The sequence below is a fragment of the Symphalangus syndactylus genome, chromosome 1 (genome assembly GCF_028878055.3).
Source record: "Symphalangus syndactylus isolate Jambi chromosome 1, NHGRI_mSymSyn1-v2.1_pri, whole genome shotgun sequence".
Classification (NCBI taxonomy): domain Eukaryota; kingdom Metazoa; phylum Chordata; class Mammalia; order Primates; family Hylobatidae; genus Symphalangus; species Symphalangus syndactylus.
The window spans coordinates 7,802,220-7,816,214 of NC_072423.2; the positions used below are offsets into that span (position 1 = coordinate 7,802,220).

General features: G+C 40.1%; 1 protein-coding gene across 5 annotated transcripts in view; it reads right to left on the reverse strand.

The window, feature by feature from the left end:
- The window catches only part of ATP9B (ATPase phospholipid transporting 9B (putative)), a 319,070-nt gene that overhangs the window by 152,867 nt on the left and 152,208 nt on the right, over window positions 1-13,995 (reverse strand). For all 5 annotated transcript variants that reach the window (XM_055295727.2, XM_055295708.2, XM_055295691.2 and 2 more), the window contains 2 exons: window positions 12,053-12,128; window positions 4,988-5,064 (listed from right to left, as the gene is read on the reverse strand). In XM_055295727.2, the coding sequence (XP_055151702.2) occupies window positions 4,988-5,064; window positions 12,053-12,128 (153 nt within the window). The remainder of the gene's footprint in view (window positions 1-4,987; window positions 5,065-12,052; window positions 12,129-13,995) is intronic.

Here is a 13,995-nt window from a genome sequence, read left to right on the forward strand (position 1 = left end):
TTTCAGTAATCTTATCCTCATATGTTTAAGTTACTACTGGATGCCCACTAAACTTATTCTTCCATAGAATTAATATTTTTATTTATAAGACCCTCTATTCTTTTACTAAAAACATTAATAGTTTTGTGATATGGATTTTTCTCACCATAAAAAAAACCAAAATCAATAAAATCTTTTCCCTTACAGTATAATCAGTCCACTTCTCATCACCACTGCCACCGCCATGGTTTGGGCTGCCTGCCAAATATGCTCAGAATTCCCTCTCCCTCGCCCTGGACCTGGCTCCCTCAACACAGCACTCTCTCCTTCCCCCAAACTCTTGGAAGAGTCCTCCAGCTGTGATTGCACCTGAGTTCCACCCTAATAAACGTACTGTCAGTTTTAATTTTACCAAGATTTCCTCATTGCTAAAATCACTAACCTCTTTTCTACTTTTCACTCCCAATGACCTTCTCTGTCCCCAGCACACTGTTGACTACTAGCCACTCCCTAAAATGCTTTCCTCATTCATTATTCTTATCCTGGTTTCTCTTCCTCTGCTTATCCCGTAAATATTGGTATTCTTCCAGGTTCTGCAAGGTTCCTCTTTTTTGTACACTGTGTAAAAGCCCTGGGAAATCTTGTCCATGGCTGTTGCTGCTCATGAAGTATTTCCAATTCTCCCTCCTTCTGCACATAAGCTAGGAGTGCAACTCCCTGACTCCTTGAACTTGGCCGGGGCCATTTAATTGTTCTGGCCAATGAAATGTGACCCATATCACTCGCTGGCAAAGCCTTAAGAATCAGTCAGTATGTAATTGGCCGCATCAGTATTTTCTTATCCCAGTGGTCATGGAAATGTGTTTCCAAGACGGGGCCTGAGTGACCATGACCAGCAGGAGCTGCCAGCCTGTGCCGGACCCGGAACACGAGGAAAACATGACAAGAAGCAGGAGCTACCAGCCTGGCCGGACCTGGAACACGAGAAACACAACGCTGGGGGGAGGCACTGCGGAGTGTAAGGCACTTTATTATCAGAGCGTGACTCAGCCTATCCTGACTGATAACCACTACTCATTCAAAAATATGCATTTGCAGCTCAATTTCTCTGCTGACAACGAACTCCAATGTATCAATGTCCTAATATGGCTTCTACTCAAGAGAGCTGTCAGAATTGAGTGTTAGAAACATTTTTGCTACCTGAAGAAATCCAACGAAGCTCAGGTAAAGGATGAGATTTCCCTGTACATGTTTACCGTTTTGTTTGCACCAGCCTTCTTTGAAGCCCAAAAGTTTGTTGGTTTACCAAGCAACAGAAGAACACTGTGATGTCACCTTCAGAAAATAATGTCTTACCAGCAATAAACAATAATTTCCACCTTCTTGTCTCTGTTCAGAGACCAATGTCACAATTCTTTTCCATTCAACATATATCAATAACGAGGCTTCCCCTGGATAAATTACATGTTACCTTTCGCCCAGTGTAGCTTGCTCAAAACCTTCTCCTGAATTTTATTCTTGTAAAATTAGCATTTAACACTGAGAAATATTTAAGTATATATTTCATTTCCCTGTTATGTTATGCCTTAATTGGATGTTTAAATACCAAATCTGGCTGGGCACGGTGGCTCACGCCTGTAATCCCAGCACTTTGGGAGGCCAAGGTGGGTGGATCACGAGGTCAGGAGAATGAGACCATCCTGGCTAACACGGTGAAACCCTGTCTCTACTAAAAATACAAAAAATTAGCTGGGCGTGGTGGTGGGCGCCTGTAGTCCCAGCTATTTGGGAGGCTGAGGCAGGAGAATGGTGTGAACTTGGGAGGCGGAGTTTGCAGTGAGCCGAGATGGCGCCACCGCACTCCAGGCTGGGCAACAGGGCGAGATTCTGTCTCAAAAAATAAATAAATACCAAATCTAAGGAAAACCTCCTCAGGAGCTTCACTATCAGCGGCGCTTTGTCTTGAGACGTGTCACGGCGCCTTGCGATCTCCCCGGCTCTACAGTCGGGAACACACTCTTCTCCCTGGGAGCCATCGTGTGGATTCAAGACATAATGCATGTAAAGTTTCAGAAAAGTGCCCACCACGTGGTCAATGCTCTCCAAGCGGGAGCTAGAACTGCTATTGTGAATCCCTATTGGGAGGGGAGGACTGAGCATGTATTAATCACCAGGAAAATACCAGCCACTGAAAGAACACTTTTACATCAGGTTGAAAAGCTACCATGGTAAGCAGCAAGAAGTAAATCCAATTCTGTAAAACTCCAAAGACGCCCTTTCAATTATGATATACTCTGCCAACATTAAGCAAATTTAGAAGACTATTTTTTAAGAAAGGAGAAGAGGAAGAGAGGAACAGGGAAAAGAAAAGAAGAGGGAGAGAAGGAATGCACACACAGTGGAAACTGGAAGAATTTCTAGGCCATGTGGTAGCTTGACAGTACACAAACTAGTTACAAAATAACCATTTCCTGACTAGCAATTAGGGTAGAGTTGAAAAATCACGCCACTGAAAACCTTTCATTTGATAGAAAAATAAAAATTACAGGTAACATTTCCTGAGCATCTGTCATGTGGCAAGTTCTTTCCTGAGAGCAACGTGTGCATGAGCACGACCTTGTTCCCGGCAACCCCACTTCAGAGAGGGGAGGGTGAAGAGGCTGAGGGACACACGAGTGTGCACCAAGGCCTGGACACGGACCCAGCAGCGAGGCTCCAGGGCTCCATTCCAAATCGTACAAAACTAAGAGGCCACTCCAGCTCAGAACCAAGACCCTGAGTAAAGGGCTTGACGAGCCAAAATAACAGGTGTATAGATGGGAAGAAATAATAAAGTGGAGACTGAAATGAGGAAAAAATGACAGAAAATAAGTTGAACTGAAGAAAAAGGTAGGCTAAAAACAGGAGTCACAGTAGAAAGCAGTGTAGCTTTAAAGATTTTAAATTCATATTTAAAATTAAATTGACCCTCAAATATCATCATCAATACAAAAGCAAAAAGATTTCGGAAAAAAATCCTAGAACTGTACATACGTTAGAACGTTCTAGTTTTGTGGTTGGGTGCGGTGGCTCACGCCTGTAATCCTAGCACTTTGGGAGGCTGAGGCGGGCAGATCACTTGAGGTCAGGAGTTTGAGACAAGCCTAGCCAACATGGTGAAACCCCATCTCTACTAAAAATATGAAAACTAGCCAGGTAGGGTGGTGCTCATCTATAATCCCAGCTACTGGCAAGGCTGAGGCAGGAGAATCGCTTGAACCCAGGAGCTGGAGGCTGCAGTGAGCCAAGATGGCACCACTGTACACCAGCCTGGGCGACAGAGTGAGACTCTGTCTCAAAAAAAAAAGATGTTCTAGTTTTGCTCACATGAAAAAAATAACATAGCACTTATCAGAAAACACATATAAATACGTATGTGATTCTAACTCTATATGATTACTTGAATAATTTATTTTTAAATAATTTTAACACTATTGTAGAACTACTGACTTGCATATATTTGAAATGCAAATTAGAGTCAAACTGCAATGTAAGTCTAAAGAGATAACTTTTCCCATTATCACAATTAGGATTTATACTCAATAGTAACACAGCACTCTTCTTTGACTTTAGCAAACATGTAACATACAGATATCTGGAGTTCTATCAGGTACAGGAGATGCACACTGGATTCTCCATGTGCACAGCTAAGGGCATTCTCAAGGCATGCCCCATTGAAAAAGCAAACAATCGACACAGAAGGCCTCACTCTACTTACTGCTGCAAATGGCCTAGGGCTTTACAGGGTTGGTGATATGTTACTAATTTTTGGAAGAGTTAACCATTTTTAAAATAACATTTACCTGAAAAACTGGAATACATCTTGCTCAAACATATCTTTTTTTTTTTTTTTTTTTTTTTTTTTGAGACAGAATCTCACTCTGTTGCCCAGGCTGGAGTGCAATGGTGCGATCTTGGCTCACTGCAACTGCCACCTCCCAGGTTTGAGCTACCCTCCTGCCTCAGCCTCCTGAGTAGTGGGGACTACAGGCGCCCGTCACCATGCCCAGCTAATTTCTGTATTTCTGGTAGAGACAGGGTCTCACCATGTTGGCCAGGCTGGTCTCAAACTTCTGGCCTCAAGTGATCCACCTGCCCCAGCCTCCCAAAGTGCTGTGATTAGAGGCATGAGCCACCACGCTTGGCCTATCTTTTCAAAGAATTATTTGATTTCCACTGCGTTAATAAGACTTTCAGCAAAAGACAGCAAAAGAGAACCTTCACTATTAATTACCCACAGAGTGAGGCATAAATCCATGTCAGGATTTTTTGTTTCATCTAAATGCACACAAATTACATTTTAAATAAAAATGAGTAAAATCAATACTTAGGAAGAGCTTCTCATTAACTGTACATTAGCACATACTGTGAATTCATCTCACATATGGTATCATGATGATAGCAACTACTGAGGATTCAGACTTTTTGTTATGATTTTACACACATATTGGATGCATAACAATTTTAGAAATATAATCAATTCAGGATATAATCAAGCAGTCTTTAAAACTCATCTTTGGCTTCAGTATGCTTCTTCTGACATGGAAATAAATAAAACTGGCTTAATACTGTAATATCAAATTAATAGTATGAAAACATTAATACAGATTGCTTTATTTTAAAATGAACCATCAACATAAAAGAGTGCAAATTGTAAAATAAGTAGACTGAAGATAAGAAATTAGCCACAGTTAACTGTCAAATGACGGGCAAATTATATATCTGACAATGAAAATTTAAGACACATATAAAACTGATTAGCCAAGCAATGATACTTTTGGAAATTTGCCAGTATGAGAATGTTGTTATATAAATAAAGAGAATTCATACTGTAAGTCACCAACATTTTTGAAAGTCTACTTTAAGATATATATTAAGCCAAAAGAATGAGCTATTCAGAATTATGCAGACTTTCTTACTGAAAGGAAAAATAAGTTCATTAAAGCAGTTGCTCCTCAATCTAGCCTACCTTATTTTTTGGATTGGATGTGTTCATTACACTTCGAGTCTCTTTTCCAGTATAAATGACAACACCTATCACAGTACCTGCAAAAACATGAAAGTGGTCCTTATAGAAATACTTTAAAGATGAGTAAAAGATAACACTTTCTAATTAATTGTTTTGATGGAAAGTATTATCACACTATTTGATTTTATATAAATTTATCCAACAGTGTATTTAATTTGGCTAATTCAAGAAAATCTAATCTCAACTTTAAAAATGGACTTTGAAAAAGTCAAATGACTTGTTAAGCAATACAAATGTACCCACATATAACATTAGGAAACATACTAACACTCTTTTCACTGACAATACAGATAATGACAATGGCCTTTCACTAATGTCTACTAAAATGGTGGTTCTATCACTGAAGGTCAATTAAGAGGCTATATTCTTAACTGATCACACTTGTCCTTTGACCTTCAAATAAAGATGGTACCAGTTGAACCACTTTCTTTTAGTGTATTTCCACTGTAAAGATCAAAGTATTACTAAATATCAGTGACAGCCTTTGCTAATATTTCAAAATGTATACAATTAAAATAATAGAAATATTATAAAAAACAATATTTGACTTTGCATTTAGAAGCTATTACTCTTTTATACATGTCGAAAAGATACAATAATTTTTAAATTTAAGAGAAAAGAATAATAAAATATCCTTGGTATGACCCATAGATTGCAAAGGCTAAACGGCACTTATCTCTAGAATGTCAGTATTAAAAACCATGGAAGTCTCTTTCTGAAACTACAGCCATATATAATTTATATTCCTAATTTTCATCCTTAATTTTTTGTAAATTTTGAAGTTGAGAAACACAATTAAGGTGAGAAAGTATATACACATAATGTGCAATTACCAACCATTACAGAATTAACTATAATAATTATATGAAAACTCTGATGTCACATTAATTTAACATGTAAAATGTAGAGCATCATAAGACAGGCTCTTTGAAGTAAAGATGATTGATATGAACTCCCGGCTTTTTGTGAACCTTGATATGTTACATATTAAACATATCACATAGCTTACACCTTCCTCTCTAGAAAATCTAGGAAGGTGGAAGATGTGAAGTATTCCCCAGCAGGGATGTGTGTGGAGATTATATATATTTCTCTTTTAATTGAGTGTCACTGAGAAAGTGTGAGGCTTCAGTTTGTAGAAGTTCATGAAAGGCAAGGCCAGCTCACACTTGGAATATAAGCTCCCCGATGCACAAATGCTGTCTTTATTACTATTATCCACATAAACTTCTGAGATTAGATGACTATACTTACTATGCAGAGAAATATTAAATATATAATAATACAACACTATAAAAAGCTTTCAAAAAGAGATCATAGAATTACTTTACATCAGTGAAGCTAAATATTAAATATCATCTGATCAGTATTTTCTGTTTTGCCAATCTAGTTTAAATCAAAATATAAACATCTCACTAATGTTAAACTATCACAATAATGTAAGAAGGCAAACTGCAAAATTAACTTATTTTTTAACATTAACAGAATGAGCAAATCTCAGAAAAGTCTTTGTAAGAATTAATCAAGCTAGAAACCCTTGACCTGAAAGCAGGTTGATGAGCAAAGTGGACTCTAGAGTGGCCTTACAATGTACAGTACCCAAATTCAGTGTGATAAACGACAAGGCATATGTTATACATTTTTAACAGAGGTCCTGGTACAATATTTGTATAATCTGTTAAAGTTTGCTAAAGGCTCTCGTAAGTATTCTCTCACTTGATTCTCATGAAAAATCAACATTTATTAGAATCAGATTAAATGAATTTTTCTGAGTGTCATGCTTTTTAATATCTAATGTAACTAGAATCAGTGCAGAAATATTTGGAACATTTTCCATTCTCTTTCACAAAGGGTATGTACTTATGAAGTACAATAGGCTAAAAGACTGAGTAAAACCTGAGTATACATGGCAAAATAGAGCAAAGGGGTTAACTGTGGATTGCGAAAATGAGACATGAGAGGGCAACAAAGTATGACAAACTCATTTTGTGTCGCATAAGATAACAGGAGACTGAGTGTGACAAATATAAATGTCACAAAGATTCCTCAGTCAATGAAATACTTAAACAAGAGAATTCCAAAACTTTAACCCATATTTTCGGTATAAAATCAAGATCCACCTCCCTCACAACAGGCTCCAACTGGAGAAACTTCTATATCAGAAAGACCTGAGTTCAGGACCATGTTGGTAGATTAAAACCACAACCACAACAACAAACCAGTCCTTAACAGGACCCTAAAAATCATGGTGGTCCAGTATTCATCATTAAATCAAAAATTTAACTTCATTTATCCCAAGAAAACATTTTAAAAGATTTAGGAGTACTTAATCTTCAAAGCCAGTGATTACATTTGCCTGATCCATAACTGCACACTTCAAATTGACTACAAGTAAAAGTTAATATAAAATATTCAGATGCTTTGGGTCCAAAAAGGGAGGCATAAAATATGACCACATTTACTCCTACACTCCACAGACTCCATGACTAGGGCCCTTGAGACTTAGCCTGATTCAAAGAGGCTACTATGTGGATGGGGTGCAAGTCATTCTATAGTCCAACTCTATTATGTCCAACTTCTGTTCAATCACAATTTCATGTGAGTGGGATAATAATTACTCTCTTAGTTACTATGTGCCTTCCTTGCTACATGCTATATAGAAAATTTCATGCAAAATTATAACACCTTCTAATTGACTACAGTTGTATTTTAAGCAAACAACTTCCATGTTGCAAAGCAAGATAAAGAATGCTAACAAGGTCAAATTTTGTAGAAAAAGATACTCTCCTTTATTTAAACATTTCTAGTTTATACCAGAAATCATAATCCAGCACTTCAAAACAAGTAGTCCACTCAATATTTCAAATGACAGGCCTATTGCAATACTTTTAGTTGCTATTTTTAACCACTGATATATTATGTTTAATTTGCAGATAACCAATCCTCACAAATTCAAATTAATTAAGATGATCCACAGAAAATTATTTAAAAACACAAAATATAAAACCTAGACCACTTTAACAAAACAATTAATGGCCTTAAGCTATAAAATCAAAACGATGTGAAATGCTTACTAAAAGTAAATATGTATTTAATGTGTGTCTAATGAGAGACAGAGGTATTAACAAACCAACATATTTGTTGACTCTCAATTATACACCCAAAACCTGCTAGATATCGTTAGCAAAAGCAGGCAGGGCCACATACACCAGCCTCTGGAACACACTCCAACTCGCAGATGCCCTCCACGAGCCAATTTCCATAGAACCCCAGTGTGCACTGCTCCCTGGGGCAGGCGCTCCCGGGCTGGACCCGATGTTAGCAAGGCAGACACTGAGCACTGCACGTACAACTCCAATCACGCACCAAGTGCAGGAAAACTGATGAAGACCATGAACTGAGCCCCAGGATGTAAACAACCTAGACCAAAACTGGCTCACAGAGTACAAAGGAGACCCCCAACCAAGGTCTAGAGTCCACACAGCCAGGACACAGAGACACAGGTGACCCGCACCCAGGTCTAGAGTCCACACGGCTGAGACACAGAGACACAGAAGACCCTCACCCAGGTCTAGACACCACATGGCTGGCCCACTGAGTGACAAGGAGACCCGCACCCAGGTGTGGGTCCACATGGCCAGGGATTGCCCTCTGACAGCCCCGTCACACTTTTGTCAACCTTGCCTTAGTGAGCCCAGCTTTCCTTCCAGTTTTGTGACAGCTGAGTATCAGGAACACTCCTTCATATGCTCATCACTATAACAAACACGACAGTTCTCCAGGACCCAGTTCTGCATTTTAGAGAACAAGTTTTCTAGATCCACACGGGAAGTGAAACCTCGGGCAGGACAGCAGGCTCCCTGTGTCCTGCCTTGGCTCACCTCTCGTCTGCTGCATCTGCCTGTCTGTGTCTAACCTGAGTCCTGGTTCCCATGCATTCAGAACTCTAGGACGGGGAGGAAGCACCGAGTTCACTTCCCCTCCAGAGTTAACTTGAATTCAACTGAGGTACGACTTTTAAAGTATAAGAGTAAAAGGAATTCTCAACTTGTTATCAATTACAAAGAATACAAGAGTGCCTAGGTTACTCTGGAAATCTTAAAATCTTTCAAACATTCCTTAGGATATAACAGTGTGGTAAATATATAGAATGTGGTAACTGTTCACATTAATAAGCCTTTTAAATAAAGATATGTATGTACTAAAAGAGTTGAAATTAAAGAAAAAGCTTACATTTAAAGATGTTTGAATACAAACTAACATTAAAGGCACCTTAATTAAGCTTCTCGAGTGGGTGGTTTTAAAGCCGTCTTCATGCCCACTAGGAAGACACAACACTGAATGCTAGATGGCAAAGAGAACAGAATGGACAGGATGGGGCCGGCATGGTATGATGCCTCATTAATGTCCAACTAGTCGGGCCCACTTGCCAAGGTCATCAAGAGAACTGAGGTCAGGAGAGAAAACTTTGTTCAGGGAACTGTATGGGATGTCTCAAAAGCCTTTAGCTCAAGCAGCTTTAGTCTCCCTCAGGAGAAGGGCCACAAATCAACAGTACTAGGGATCAGTAACAACATTTAATATATGTTTATACAGCACCAGGAAAAAAAGATGAAATTTATTTTAAAAACGGAAGCATAGTAATTCATGAAGATAGTACTTCATGAATGATTCTTAATTAAGAATAACAAATATCAGTGAGATGGAAGAAATAGCCTGCAATGACTACATATGGAAAATGTAAGCCTTCTCCCCATGTGTCAGCTTCTGAGTACTGTATCATAAATGCTTTCGTGTAACTACTGAAGGCCGAGCACTCAAGGATGCTGGCTTTCAGGGAATGCACAGCTGGACTCTATTCTGGTCCCCGTGCAGCCTGGCTCTATGGTAACTGGCAGGGGGAACATACCTCCCGAGTGCAGCCATTCAGCGTGAGGCCAGGCCAGCACTGACCACACTCACCACCTGGCGGAGAGGCTGGCAACACTCATGCCTCTCAGCAACGCCAAGGCAGCAGCATGAAGCAGGCTGAAGGGCAGGTTTCCCTGGCTAAATGTGCCCGCCCATGGTGTGAAGACCCTTATGGAGCTTGGGGCCCACATGTCCACCCCAGGACAGTCCTCCTGGCATGAGGTCCCTCCCGAGGCCTACAGAGCCCAGAAACTGTCCTGCTCACCTCTGAAGTCTCTTCATGGAAAACTGTCCTTGTTCTCTCTCTTTGTATGTTAAGAAATTTATATACGTATGTTTTACATATATACACACACACATAACATTTATATGTATGTAACATTTATATATATAGATGTAATTTATACATAAATAACATCATCAAACACCCACAAAATTGTTACCTATTAAAACTGTCATATACCCGTCAAGTATTTTTTAAAGACACAAAACACTGGGATAAGATTAATCCTCTTTCAAATTCCATCCTCCAAAAAGCTAACATGTGTCCTCCTCCTGGAATTTGTTGGATAGTTTTGCATACTGCAGGCCAACAGTTAAACACAAGCACACAAAGCTGCCCTGTTGTGTGACACCTGCCTTCTCCACAGGCCTAGCACACTGGCCCTTGGATCCTTTTCTTCAAGGTACTGTCTCTCGGTACTAGGCTGCTAGCAGGAATGCTCCTCACACTGCTCCTGCCGCCTGCCTCATCCTGCCACATCTGCATATTCTTTAAATCTAATTTAAATGTTTCTTCTTCAGAAAAGCTGCTCCTAGATCTGGTCTATATAAACTTCATTTTTCTTTTTTTTTTTTTTTTGAGATGGCATCTCACTCTGTCACCCAGGCTGGAGTGTAGTGGCGCGATCTCGGCTCACTGCAAGCTCCGCCTCCTGGGTTCACGCCATTCTCCTGCCTCAGCCTCCAGAGTAGCTGGGACTACAGGCGCACGCCACCACACCCAGCTAATTTTTTGTATTTTTAGTAGAGACAGGGTTTCACAGTGTTAGCCAGGATGGTCTCGATCTCCTGACCTTGTGATCCGCCCGCCTCGGCCTCCCAAAGTGCTGGGATTACAGGTGTGAGCCACCACGCCCAGCCTATAAGCTTCTTTAATTACAAAATTTCCATAGCACTCTGTACTTATTTGTGATACTTAGCACAGTAACATTATCTAGATCACTTTCTTAATCTCTGTCCACAAAGCCATAAGCTCCCTGAGGACAGGATCTGTAACTGCCTTGCCCCAGACCGCATCACTGTGCCTGGTGTAGAACAGGTGCTCCATGCACATGCATCGGGGAGTGAGTGGCATCCAGCAGAGAAGGGCTACCAGCACTGGGCAGCACCGAGAAGACACAGCTTCCACAATCCAGCCACTCATTCCGGGCTGCCATCACCTTTCGGGCACTCTCTTCCAGAGCTCCCTGCTGCTAAGCCCCATTATTGGCACCAGCATAAATGCCAACCCATTCCTGCTAAACTTCCTCCCTGGCATCATCCTCAGCATCACCTAATTTCTCATCAGCTTCTTTCCAAACATCATCATCAATGTCAACTAATATCTGATAACATGGTAATCATCTGACATCATCTACGTCTCACAGCACGCCTGGCCTCTTCTAATACTTTTCCGTTCCACAGTCACTTCAGCCACACTCTCCTCCTGCCAACTCTTCTCGGATGACTGAGAAGTGCTAAAATCACCACTGGCTTCCCAAGCTCTTCTGTGGCGCCTCTCATTAAGGAACACTGACAAGTTTGTCAAGAAACAGGTCAAAGACGAACAGAATATCCCTGTACTCCTGCACGAAGGCTGCAGCACCTCTCCCTGTCTCAGGCCTTGAGAACCATGTGCAGTGTCTGAGGAGCAGCACAAGCCTCGCCACAAGCTCCCAGGACTGTCTCAGACCCACTGAGCTGGAGTCTGCGTTTAGCAAGGTCCCTAAATATTTCAGGGCACTGTGAGAAACACTTGTTTGGAGTCCCTGGACAAAACAAAGCATCATCTATCCGGGAGCAATCACACTCAGAGGAGAATGTTTTCCTTACCTGATGCAACAATGGTGCTTGCCCACAGTGTATTTTCTATGCTGAGACTTTCATGAATGGGCGGGTCACTGTCTTCCTGTGCAGGGAGACAAAAAGAAAACAAACTGTCAAATGAGTGATTGTTCATTATTCATACCTTAGATATCCTCAGTATTAGAAACAGGTCCACAAGCTCAATCCAAGTGAACAGCAGTGCAAAGGCACTGCAAAACGGACGTTAGAAAAAAAGGACTATAAAAAATTGAAAGTACAAATTCAAAGAACTCCTGTAATCAATTAATTGCTTGCAGTGCTTAACATTAATACACAAACAAAATAATTCTAAATTTTCATGAAAGAACTATATCTTCTAATATTTATTTATTTACTTATGAGGTATTATTATGTTGCCCAGGCTGGTCTCAAATTCCTGGGCTCAAGCAATCCTCCCATCTCAGACTCCCAAGTAGCTGGGTTTACAGATGCATCCAGCATGCCTAGCTTATTCAACTACATCTTTAACACGTCCTTTAACAACACTCCTGGAAAAGTAGAAAATATTAGCACAGAAATAACTACAAGTCAACTTTTCAACATTTCTTTTGCATGCATAGCGTAATTTCCTCTCTATCTCTCGTGAAGGACAAGGGCAATGCTTTTTAAGTGTACATGTATTCACGAGAGAGAAAATGCTTCTGTGAATATTGTTATAAAATAAACATATATTTTTAAAATGTATTTCTCTTAAATTCCTCTTTAAAAGTATGCTATTATTGGCCAGGTGCGGTGGCTCACGCCTGTAATCCCAGCACTTTGGGAGGCCAAGTGGGTGGATCATGAGGTCAGGAGATCGAGACCATCCTGGCTAACACGGTGAAACCCCATCTTTATTAAAAATAAAAAAAAAATTAGCTGGGCGTGGTGGCGGGCACCTGTAGTCCCAGCTGCTTGGGAGGCTGAGGCAGGAGAATGGCGTGAACCTGGGAGGCGGAGCTTGCAGTGAGCCAAGATCACGCCACTTCACTCCAGCCTGGGCAACAGAGCGAGACTCCGTCTCAAAGAAAAAAAAAAGTATGCTCTTATTACACTAAATATTCTTAAACAAAATTCAAGTACGTTATATGATGCTAACTACCTAAACAGATAGCAAACAAATATGGCCACACATCAGTATCACAACAGCAATACATACAGTCTAGTTTTACATTTACACTTTCAATGTTCATATTCAGAGAAGAAAATTACAATTTAAAATCTGGGAATTTTTCATCTTAATATAAAGTCATGGCCTACATTTTGGTTATGGAAGTCTTACTAGAATAAAGGAATGCAAGCATCCACAGCCCTGAATCTAGAAGTAACATAGGGAAGACGTCCCACGTGGAAGGCAGTGACCTCGACGTCTGGATAGGGTAAAAGCTACACACTGTCCTGACTGTTGGGCGTCTCCTGTAAAATAATGCCCCCTCCACAAACTGTATTTTATTATGAAATGAGAATTTCCTATCAGGATATACCTTAAGAAAAAAAAAAAGAAATCAAATTTGAAAAGGAAAGAAATTGAAAACATATTTTCCAAAATAATCTCCATGTACAAAATACATTTATGCTACTGGTGTTTTCCTTCTCTTTACTTATCAAACCACTTTCAAATGATGTAATTCTGGCCATTTTGCTCATTACTTGGGAGATATTTGCTAGATATTTGTTGGCCATTTTGCTCATTATCTGGAAGATATTTGCTAGATATTTGATTCTCTCATATACTTGATTTGTTTGTGAAGCACAGAATCTAAACCAATCCTAACAGTTTCCAAAATATTTCCCCTAACATGGCAATTATTTAGTAACTAAAGTATTTTCAATTACTTTCAATTTGAGGAAGGCATTTGGCCTCCAGTTGCCTTGTATGCCCAAAATACCATGCCCAGTAGTTAGGAAGAGTCCTGCAATGCAGGTGCAGC